Source organism: Oryzias latipes, chromosome 15 (genome assembly GCF_053564925.1).
Source record: "Oryzias latipes strain Hd-rR chromosome 15, Olatipes_Hd-rR_3.1".
In the NCBI taxonomy this organism is placed as follows: Eukaryota; Metazoa; Chordata; class Actinopteri; order Beloniformes; family Adrianichthyidae; genus Oryzias; species Oryzias latipes.
In genome coordinates this window covers 20,715,208-20,726,283 of record NC_136251.1, presented here as the reverse complement: position 1 = coordinate 20,726,283, position 11,076 = coordinate 20,715,208, and the positions used below count along the sequence as shown (strand labels likewise).

Genomic DNA, 11,076 nt, shown 5'->3' with positions numbered 1-11,076 from the left:
AGAACTGAGTTGAAGGACTGCAGAGTTTATTTGAAAACACATCAACTAAACGCTTCGTTTCAAAGAAACCCCTTGAATTCACCACAGCATTTGTGAAAAACCATCAGTTACTATGGCACAGAGCAGCTTAAAAAGAAATTCTCAAGTTTCTTGGATTAAAAAAAAGCTTTTAAAAAGTCCCTGCTCCATGTCTCTTGACATATAATGCTGTATGATTACTGTAGAACTTGGAAAATATCAATGATCTCCACAGATAATCGGAATTATTTAACCTCTCAATCATACATGGAATAAAAACATGATAAAAACTTTTCCTTAAACATCAAGAAAGCATAAAATTTCTCCCACCTTAGTTGGTATTCAAGGGTTTTGTCATTTCAACACTAAATATATATATATAAAAAAAATTTAAAAAAAGACACTGGCATTTTACAAGCATTTTACCGTTGTGGAATTTAAAATACAGAATTAATATTTTTGATCCTCTTTTATTTACACCAGTAATTGAATACAAAATGACTGCTGATGTAAAGTAATAATCTTCAGTATCTTACAGCAAGGCTAGTTCTGAGACTGGCATCAAGTATACAAAAAAAGCATTTGCAAAAGTCAAACACTTTTAACCTTTCCAATAAAAATACATCAAAACATTCAAGTTTCACCACAAAAAAAAAAATCATACTCTTAATTAAACTTAGGGGGAAAAAAAACTTTCTTCCTCTTGAAGAGTCCGTCGCAGAGAAGCAAAAAACTCAGTGGTGTGAATACAAGACCTGAAAAAAAGAAGCAGTTTTTAGTTTTAAGCGTGACAGACTGTTTTCTTGAAGTAATTTCTATTAAACAGTAACATTAAATACAATTGCATTTACTTCACAGTGTGTTCTCACTGTGATTCAAATAATGGTGAGATGAAGCCAATTCATTTTTAGGGGGTGCTAAAAGTCCACTTCATGCTTTCTGGTAAGCCTCCCCAGCTAAAGACCCACTCCAAATCGTATTTTGGTGTTTTTAACATGTTCTTGTGGCATTTTTCTGATGATAGAGGACATGTATAAAGAAAATTAAGCTTAAAATTGCATTTTTTAGTATTTATTTAAATTGGTGTGAAGCAGATGGTTTGTTTTATGATTTATTTATTACATAGGAAATATGCTGGGAGGGGCTACAAGCTTCCTGCTCTGCTCCATTCTGATGCATCACTTGCAGACAAATAGATCTAAGCTGGCATCTAGCTTAAAACTGTACGGCTGGATTGCTCCAATATTTCTCACCACTTGGGGTGTGAGGGGGCTGTAACCTCGTAGGAGAACGTGTAAAAGGGGGGTGGGGTTGCTCCGCCCGAAACTCAGAGGCAAATCACTGATGAACTATTGCCGCTGTGCAGAATCTATGTCTTAGAAAACTACACAGGTTTTTATTGTTTTGCCTAAAAACTGCATAATCATAAATAAAAAAAACAAAAAAAAAACACTGGGAATGCTTTTAGAAAAAAAAATCAAAGGATGGTTGGAGAGGGTCTTTATTTATAAATATCTTCATTTTGTTATGTTTTCATATTAACAAAATGTGTTATAAAAAAATCCTACTATAACATCAGAGGTGATTGGTCCAGACGTTTCTTTAGATCAAACAGTAATTCAACTAAGGTATGATAAAGTTTCCAGTTTATGAAAAATATACATTTGTATTAGTACCATTGCGTCACACTAGCTGTAAAAATCAAATAATAAAATGTTGTTCAAGTAGCTCAAGTCATCGACTGATCTTGGGATCCCACTGCTACCAATTTTTTTTTTTAATAGCTTAGGCGAAAAAAAAACAGTCTTATACACGACCTTACCTTAACTTTTGTGTGTCGAATAATAGGGATAGCTTCTTCCACCATGTTAGAGTTCAGGGACTCTTTGCTCTGAAGGTCAGAGCCTAGGCCGTCAATGAGGCTAGCAGTGCCTGCTGAGGTAGTGTTATAGCCGCTATCCACCTGAACAAAAGAAGGGGAAACATTCACTTAGACCTTCATTAAACAATTACAGTTTGTGTTGGAGCAAATGTTTGTTTAAAAAACCTGCATGCTGGAGTCATAGCGGATGCTGCTTCCTTCTGCCAAAAGTGACAGAAACATCTGAGAGCTTTCTGTCCCAGACACATTGCCCATGCGAGAGCTGGTCAGCTGTCCCGAGGGTCGCTCATCTTCTTCCTCCTCCTCCTCTTCCTTGCCCATTTCCTTATCCTCTTCCATTTTTGTATGTTCCACAGTATCCACATAAACTCTGTCACTTTTAGTTGGGTGAAGGTCCTGACACTGAGGGAAGGATGGATCAAAATCCATAGAGGGAAGAAAAGATGGAGAGTCTGAATGTTGGTGTTCTTCTGGCTCTTGACTGTCTTGCAGCTTTGGGTTGAGAATTGGAGAAATGAGTGGAGGGGAAGCCCAGACACGGACTCTAGGTTTGGTTCTGGAGACGCGCGGAGGCTCCTTGTGATGTTGGAGCTGGTGTGGGGAGCAGCTACGAATTGGAGAGCAACCTTCAACAAAGGGACTCTCGTTGCAGGAGCTGACATCTACATCCAGGGGAATAGACAGTGGGGTCACGTTGCATCGCTGTTTTCTTTCAACTAACACGAGAACAGGCACAGATTAAGGATAAAAAGCCAAATATAATCCAGCAATATTTACATTTTTAAAACAGTGAAATGCTCTACCTGAGCCTACAGGAGTGTGTGCAAAATCAGCAAGAATTGGAGAGATTGTTGGGGAACCATGGCCAGCAGGAGATGATCTATCAGGAAACAGAGGGCTGCCAATACTGCCAAGGCTACAGTCCCTGATGCAGCCATGTTGGATAGGACTAGAGGAGAACTGGCCCTTCGTTTAAGAGAAGTAAAGCTAATTTTAGTCATGCATGTCTTCATCTATTTTTATGCAAACATTTAAAGGGGCAAAAGATACTCATTTTTTACAGCTTTACATGATTTCTATCCTATGACCCATTTAAAAAAAAAATACCTGGCAACCCAATTCTCTATTTTTTGACACACTGAAACTTACAGTAGAAGGAGTCGGGGCAGAGATCCCGCATGACAAAGGAGAAGAAAAAACTGGATTTTCTCCCTCAGAGCACATGGGTCTCGGTCCGCTTCCTTGTCTTTTGGTAGGAAGCCTCTCAGCTCGGACATGAGCTCTTTCTGGACTCGGTGGAGTGGAGCTGTCAGAGCTGCTGTAGCTAAACTGTCCATCGAGAAAGAGTTTTCTCCTCAAGGAGGAGGAACTGAGGCTCTCCTGCACTGCATCACAAGCCTCATCGTTACGGTAATATTCTCCTAAGAATAAGAAAGAAATGTGACTTAAAACTTTCATTTCAATGATTCTCCTCTTACATTTAACAGAAGCTTACCAAGTAGTTTTTCCAAATCAAATGTTGAAGGCAGCGAAAGGACCGTCTGGCAACCAACTGTAAGATAAAAAGATGCAGTTTATGGAAAACTAAAGCAAATGAACAAATTTAACAAATTCTAATAATTTTAGATCCCTTCTTTTTTTCTTTTTTTTTAATACGAACATGCACCAACCTGAGATTTTTTCTGTCTGTTCTGCAGCTGTTTCAGACAAGGGACCTAAAACAACAAGACAAAACAACAAATGGTTAAATACACATTAATATTACTAAAAACAAGGAATACTTGAAAGTTATTATTCCAAACAGTTGGATATCTTACTTTTCTTATAAATATGAGGGGCTCTGCGAGTTTCTGCTGCTGCCCAAGGAGAAGGCACTATGGCTCCTTTGGTAAAAAACTTTATTCAGCAAGACAAAAGACATGAGTAAATCAGTAAATTGTCAACAAGACTTCTACTGAATTATTGCAATTTTAAAAAAAGATTGCTTTTAAAGTCCAAAACCTGCTCAATAGCACTCTGAAATTTTTCTTCAACATCAGAATCGGTCCTGAAATATAATAAGAAAATAATTTAGGTATTTAGATCTGCACAATAAATCACAGAGCTATCGCCATCTTGTTATCAGCCTGTGCAGTATGCGTATCGCAGAAGACAGTGCAATAAATCATACCATAAATGTTTACACACATGCCTAAACAATCTTATGGCAGCTTGAAGTGTTTCAAATTCAAAATAGCCTGTTAAGCTTTTGACTAATTGGATGGAGCCCTTTTATGTTAGATGCTTCCCTCCTATCAGGTAAAAGATCATTTGGAGTATAAATCAAGTTATACTGACTTTTATTTTGATAAAACTGTTGCAGTGAAATGAAAAAGATGTATTAGTTGTTTCATGTTTTACTTTGGGTTCATGTATCGTAAGTCACATCGTCATCGCAATATTGATCACCAATATCGCGAGTTTTCCTGATATCGTGCAGCCTTAGTTTAATTACAGTTTGTAATTTGCCAAATATTTAAGACTGGAATGCAATCAAAGATTTGCCACTGTTAACAAAATAAGGGATTCAGGACACACCTTGTCTGGCTGAGGTAAAAAGACTGTCGCTGGATTTCTTCTGGGTCTATGTGCACTGGGAGAAGGCTGGCCATTTCATCAATAGACCAGTTAAATCTTGGAGGGGTCTACAGAAAAGACAAGATATGAGACAAAACTACACAGCAGCCTTAAGACACATTTCTCGAAGTAAAAATTGCAAAACACACTTGCAAAAACCGGTTTCAGCTTGACTGTGTAAATAATATTCAATTTTAGTATAAGTTGTGGGTAAGAAATTAAACTTACAGCTTTACAGGACTTGGATTTAAAAACAGATGGGCTTGGAACCAAGGGTTCCCGGAGATGGTGGTAATCATTTGGACTCTCAAAGGGGTTTCTTATGGAAGGCCTGCCCGGAGTCTCTGGAGTTATCTCTAGCTCGATACGGTCCCCCATCCTGGCTGAAAATTCAAATTCAAGTTATAAAGAAAATGTATTACAAAGTACACTTAAAAACATTTTAAGTGTAAACCAACATGTATTTTTTTTACTCGATCCGTTAGCTAGCTGTGATGTTAGCTTGCAAGGAAAACAACAGTTTTAAAATCAGTTCAAAAACAACATAACACCCATAATTTAATCCTTACCGACACTGACTATGTAATTGTTTTCCGCCCCTGGTACTTACATGTTTTATCTGACTTGGACTGTAAAGCGACTAAATCAAGAGAAAGTCTTCCCCTGTCGACTCCACAGTGGTATTAGGAAGAGAACAATTCAAACGTTTATTTCAATTTCGTCCACGGAGCCAGCCAACCAATAGAATCGTTACAGAAAGTTGTTGAGGACCAATAGCGACATCTGTGTCGTCATTTCCGCTGCTAGTTTGCGGACGGTGCATCAACTTTGATGCAAGCTAAATGCTAATGCGGCATTTTATCGTATGTCAGAATCCGAGTAAAGCAAATATGAGATATTTTAAACGCGGCCGTGTTGTTTAATTGAATTGTTTTCATCAACGTTTTATCAGGGTAACATATAAGCTGTTGTGTATCTGCTAGCAAGTTCTAGCTAGCTAACTAGCGTCATCGTAATGGCAAGTGCAGCTAATGCTAACCTGAACGCAGTCCGGGAGACTATGGACGGTAAATATTTTAACTTGTGTGCACATATTAGCATATTTAATAAGAATTTCAAGATTATCATTAAATCATTCTATTAATTTTAAACTTTTCGCTTTTCCTGAACAGTTCTGCTAGAGATTTCAAGACTGCTAAACACTGGTTTGGATATGGAGTCCTTGTCCATTTGTGTGAGGCTGTGTGAGCAAGGCATCAACCCTGAAGCTCTGTCTGCTGTCATCAAGGAGCTCCGAAAAGCTTCAGAGTCTCTGAAGGTAGAAGAGAAACTACCACATCTCATTACAGACCAAAACTTATGTCCGTGTTTTTTTCTTCTTTTAGTGTTATCGCGAGTTCTATAACCATTTGGAAACCATTTGTTAAGCTTGAGTGTCATTGTTTTTTTATTTTTACATTAAAGTCTGTAATGATAAACATCATATCAGTGTAAATAGTAGTGATGGGTTGATGATGCTTTAATGAGTTTGACACATCTCCCAAACTGTTGACTCTGACATAGTGTTGCTCCCTCTCTAGTGACCCCTGCAGTAATTCTGAAATCATTGCAGGTAAATAAAATAAGAACGGCATTTTTGGTGTTTTTAACATGTTCTTGTAGCACTTTTTTATGATTGATTACATATAATAGAAAATTAACATTAAAACAGCATTTTTGATTATTTCTTAATTAAGAAACCGGAGAAGTCAAATAATGCAGTTTGAAAAACTTGCAGTTGTGACATAGAAACAACAGCCATTAGGCCAAACTCCCTGCTCTGCTCTAGTCTGATGCCTCCACTGGCAGATGAATAAATTTATGTACATTTTTGTTTTCCTCGTCTGAGCTGGAATCTGGATCAAAGCTGTTCAGGTGGATGGCTCAAATATTGTTCACTATATTTGTTGCACCGCTAGTGTGAGCTTGGGGTTGTCAGGGACTCAGTTAGCGGGAGAGTGTAAACAAGGTGTCGCTCGTCCCATCATTAGAAAATAGAGCTGTGGTATTAAAGTATTTCAGTATTTTGACTTTTATTTAACACAAGTTGTTTGATTGATGCCCACATACTAGTGAATCCTTAAACTTGATTTTTTTTTCTCTTTAGAATATTTTCTACTATTTAAATTTATTAAATATTTTATCATCCTTGCCACATCAACCCAACGATACTCTAAGCTTTAAAGTGTAAACTCAAATATTTTAATTTATAATATCTTGCTTTTTTTATGTAAAAATGGCTAAACCTGCAACTAAATCTATGAATGAGAAAAGCCGAGGACTGAAAAACATTTGGCGCATACAGATGAATTAATTCTGTTACTAAACGTCCTGAAAACAGATCCTTATGGTTTGTAAATAGAAATATAGACATGAGTTTATTTTTTAAAGAAAATGTAATTAATTAAATTTTCTCTGAGCTTCAGAAAAGCTCAAATATACTTAACATAAGTCCAGCATTCAATTTGCACTTTTACAGAACTGGCTTTGTCTGGTTTTGCAAAGTGCTTTACAGCTTCTTTCCCATTCACATACACACTTGCTGCAAAACCCAATGATCCACATGCCGAAATGAAAGCTGTTAGACTTTTCATCTGGAGTACCTCGTGCGTAAACGTCAAGCCCAACAAGACACCGACATCTAGAGGGACTGGGATCAAACTGTTTTCTGTGTGATTAATAGACTGCCTTGTGTCCCACCTGAGCCACAGCCACACCATTTCAAACAATAAATCATGATGGTTTATTACTTTTTATTTTCAGGTTTCTGAGAATTGCACAACCTGAAGATGGAATCGGAGCCCATCTGTGCAGGACTTTAATAAGATCATCCCCTGTTCCTGGATCTTTACCAGCTTTCCCGCCTCAATCCCAATCATTTTGACAGTGACTCAAATGTTTTCTACTTTTTTCATTTGTTTGTTGTTGTTTAAAAGAAAATGACTTACATTTGTTGTTTTTCAAACACACAAGACACAGATCTGAGCAGCACTGTCAAGTTTAAGCCTTCTTTTGTTTTGTTTTTTCTCTAAGCAGCATGGATGTTGGGTTTGACTGTCAGAATGTTTTATATCAGAAACATGTTGGACATTATATGTTAAAATCTTTATTGATTTTTTTTTTCAATGTATATTATTGCACTATCATTTTTTTTCTTGGTCATTTATTGGCACAAATCTATTTCTGAAGGTCCTGTAAGTTTTCAATGGAATTGTGGGAAATAAAATGTTACCATCAGTGACCACAAGGGGGAGTTCTAGTCTTTGTTCTCAGTATTTATTTAATTGTTGGGATTTTAAAACAAATACCACTTTATATTATTTCTGATTAAAAAAAACTGTAATATACATTTAAAAAAATAATATTTGGCTTTAGTTTCTTTTTTGTACGTGTCATGGTCTAATTTTGGGTCAGCAGTATAACATAATAACCTTATTTGGTTGGATTTTACAACGGAAACAATCTTTCCTGTCAGACCAGGTGAAAGGGAGAACAGACTTGAAGAACAATGCATAAATACAGAAACAATGGAGGAGTGGCTGCCTCTCCAGCCAACAACATACTTCACAACAAAAAAGACACAAGCAAGGGTCATTCTTTACTGCAGGATATCCTGTAAATCCTTGCTCCTTTATGCCTGCACTTCATCCACCTAAAGGATCTAAGATATACTGCAAACTTGACAAAATAAAACAACTTTGATCTAGCTGTAATAGAGACCCTAGATCACATGTCTAACCAAACACCATTGTTTTGTTTCTCTGCTGTCTTTAGAGTAACTATTCATCTTCCATACAAGGGAAAATGCTGAGATCACAGAACATTTCTCCACAGGCCAATGTATGACCAACCCCTCATCCATACAGGCTCAGTTCAGTAATGCGTGTGTGGCTTTCCCTGTTAGAGACGTGTTTGTACAGTGTTGCAGATGTCTACAAATGAGTAACCCTTAAGCCATCTGACAGTTAAGCCCGACTCCTTCCTCACAGGCAGAGCCAGCATGTGCAGGACTGTGTGTGTAAGCATTTCTGTTTTCTGCTTTGTCTCGCCATCTTGACTGGCGGCCTGCGAGTCTAAATCTCCCCATCGCTGCTTTGATCTCTTAAAACAGTATCTCTCTCCCTCTTCTTCGATACCAGCACCGTGTCAGGCGTGCAGGACAGACGTGGTGCAGTCCTTCTTCTTGACAGTTCACAAACTTAAGCAACCTCAGGTCTCAGTGGGGGGCGAGCGGAGAGGTGTTGATGGAGAAAGAGCCACAACAAAATTTCTTTTTCTTTTGGAGTTATTCAGGGCTTGATTGGCTATTATGGGCGTGGGATTCAGGATGCATTGCTGTCTGTTTGATCTGTTTGGAGGGTTTCTCTTTATCCAAGCGAGTTACTTTGATCTCTCTTAAACAAAATATTCCCAAATCCCACAGTCCTTGCAGAGATTAGCGTCCACATATGCATAAACATCTAAGAGGTGTTGAACTAGGGCACTGGACAGATCACATGACTATATCAACCTAACAGGCAAGCAGGTCTTCACATCCAAACTTCTGAAGGTGTTTATATTCGAACGTCTGATAATTATCCGGGCTGAGGTTTATTTCTTTGATAAATGAGGGCAGTCTCATTTAAAAGTGAAAGATCTGAGTGGAGCTGTTGTATTTAAGGTATGTGCCTCGAATATTTTGATAATAATTAGACTGGTCTGCTCAGAGGTTCACCAAGTTTTATGTTTTCTAAACCTAAATTTGGACCTTGTTGTGCCTACTTTTTGGCTTTTGATTGGGATTTTTTTTGTTGATATTTTAAGATTGCTTTTAGGAGATACTTGTGTTCTGACAAAGTGCACTTAAGCAATCAAAAAAATTAATCCATGCATTTGTGAAACTTTGAAATTAGACTTTAAATTTACCAAAAAAAGCTGTTAAAACCTTTAAAATAGTCTTATCTTCACCATTATATACTCAAAATCATTGGCACAGCAGGATTTCAAGTAAAAATTAAAAAAGAAAATCAAAAATTAATAAGAAAAAATGTAAAGTTCCATGATCAGTTACTTACAAGTTTAGTGTTATTGAAGAAATTAAAGATGAAAAAGATAAAAAAATTAATTAGCACAAAAAGAGCATGATTGTGACCTGACAGTGCTGTCACTTTGGCTTGATAACATTCTTTTAGATTCCTAAAACTTGCTTTGTGACATAGCAGCATTTTCAAGTACGTTTTAGAGTGTAAAAATAGCATTAAAACTATGAAATATTTAAAAATTGAAAAGTAGCTGGTAAAGTACTGTATTGTGTTAATCAAAAGTCATAGAAAGCAGCACATTTTAAGTTTGAATTTAGGTTTTATTTAGTAGACCTGGGCTCATTAGGAAGCTGGTTCTTTCTGTGTGCAGCATCTTTGCTGCCTTTGCTTTTGCTTCCTACAGATCCCAGAGTCCCGCTGAGTCTGTGTGCCACAGGGAGATCAGAGATGTGTTTAGGGGGATTAGAATCAATTCTATATTTAACTGGAAGTCTGTGCAGAATATGAGTGGTGGGTTCAGATCTCCAGATTCCATTAAAAACTCTGAATGAGCTGCAGCTGTCTGTTTATAAAGACTAAATGAAAGACTGGTAAGTGAGTCCAACCTGCAGGAAAAGAAGGTGCAAATGAGCTTTGATGGTTAAACGCTGCTTGAGTTGTGGCCTTGATGCGAGACCTGTAGGTGGAGTCAATTGCAACTTTAAAAGAAATTAACTTGACATTTCATTTTTTTTATCCTTTAGAACCGAACTTATCAGAAATGTTTACCCTTTATTCCTTTTTTCAAAGATAACCTTATTGCATTTGTGTGGCTCTCGCTGCTGTGTCTTCCTGATTATGAGATTTAATTTAATTTTAAATTTGAAATTCTCAGTCAAAATGTCTTATTTTTGCTCAGTTTTAACTTAAATTAATGGCTTTCATTTTTTTTTTTTTGACACATCAAGGAGTCTGTAACTTTTTGGGCACCCTTTTTTAACTTTTTTATTGTTATTAACCAGGATAATCCCATTGAGATTAAAATCCTCCTTTGCAAGGGAATCCTGGCCAAGAGGCAGCCACAGTCAGTTTATAACTCACAGATATATTCAAACAGAACAATAAAAATATAATAAACATGATAAAAAAATATGACAACATAACATTTTAAAATTAAAATACTGAAACATAAAACAGTGAATCTTGAAAATAGTGAAATCGGTGATCAAGAGAAACAATTACCATAGATTAAAAAGTTCGTTTATATATATTTCGGATTTAGTTTCAGAGGACACATGCATCAAAATGCTTTTCCAAACAACTATTATTAATACATTAATTGTCAAAGAGGATTTACATATCAAAAGAAAAATGTGCTTCCATTGTTCTTTAGAAAGTTAATAATGGTATGTATTAAATTTTTTTTAATTTTTTTGTGTCTCTGCCTTTGCCAAAGTGACGTTCAACGCTGACATCCAGTTATCCAGCAGCATGTTTCCCAAAGACGTCAGGTGTGGGTGT

General features: G+C 36.8%; 2 protein-coding genes across 3 annotated transcripts; one reads left to right on the top strand and one right to left on the bottom strand.

The window, feature by feature from the left end:
- Positions 1-9: 9 nt before the first annotated feature.
- Positions 10-5,305, bottom strand: bora (bora aurora kinase A activator). 2 transcript variants are annotated; one of them, XM_004077325.5, is made up of 12 exons: positions 5,127-5,305; positions 4,745-4,899; positions 4,478-4,584; positions 3,902-3,947; positions 3,718-3,796; positions 3,571-3,615; positions 3,396-3,452; positions 3,050-3,321; positions 2,704-2,866; positions 2,066-2,616; positions 1,841-1,981; positions 10-773 (listed from the first exon to the last, which is right to left on the bottom strand). In XM_004077325.5, exons 2-12 carry the CDS (start codon positions 4,892-4,894, stop codon positions 753-755), a joined length of 1,632 nt encoding a protein of 543 aa, XP_004077373.1. In that variant the 5' UTR covers positions 4,895-4,899; positions 5,127-5,305; the 3' UTR covers positions 10-752. The 2 variants fall into 2 exon arrangements, with proteins under 2 accessions (XP_004077373.1, XP_011482673.1); XM_011484371.4 differs by having other exon boundaries at positions 2,066-2,562.
- Positions 5,306-5,396: 91 nt separating this feature from the next.
- Positions 5,397-7,802, top strand: mzt1 (mitotic spindle organizing protein 1). Its single transcript, XM_004077068.3, has 3 exons — positions 5,397-5,583; positions 5,689-5,834; positions 7,319-7,802. The coding sequence occupies exons 1-3, from the start codon at positions 5,532-5,534 to the stop codon at positions 7,340-7,342; spliced, it is 222 nt and encodes a 73-aa protein (XP_004077116.1). The 5' UTR covers positions 5,397-5,531; the 3' UTR covers positions 7,343-7,802.
- The last annotated feature ends 3,274 nt before the right edge of the window (positions 7,803-11,076 follow it).

What these genes read in the sequence shown, in the direction of transcription:
- bora (XM_004077325.5), bottom strand. Translation starts at nt 4,894, where the DNA reads ATGGGGGACCGTATCGAGCTAGAGATAACTCCAGAGACTCCGGGCAGG. An exon ending in AATCCAAGTCCTGTAAAGCT is followed by an intron (nt 4,585 to 4,744) that starts GTAAGTTTAATT and finishes TCTTTTCTGTAG; the next exon opens with ACCCCTCCAAGATTTAACTG. An exon ending in ACAGACAGAAAAAATCTCAG is followed by an intron (nt 3,453 to 3,570) that starts GTTGGTGCATGT and finishes TTTATCTTACAG; the next exon opens with TTGGTTGCCAGACGGTCCTT.
- mzt1 (XM_004077068.3), top strand. Translation starts at nt 5,532, where the DNA reads ATGGCAAGTGCAGCTAATGCTAACCTGAACGCAGTCCGGGAGACTATG. An exon ending in AGTCCGGGAGACTATGGACG is followed by an intron (nt 5,584 to 5,688) that starts GTAAATATTTTA and finishes TTTCCTGAACAG; the next exon opens with TTCTGCTAGAGATTTCAAGA. An exon ending in AAGCTTCAGAGTCTCTGAAG is followed by an intron (nt 5,835 to 7,318) that starts GTAGAAGAGAAA and finishes TTTTATTTTCAG; the next exon opens with GTTTCTGAGAATTGCACAAC.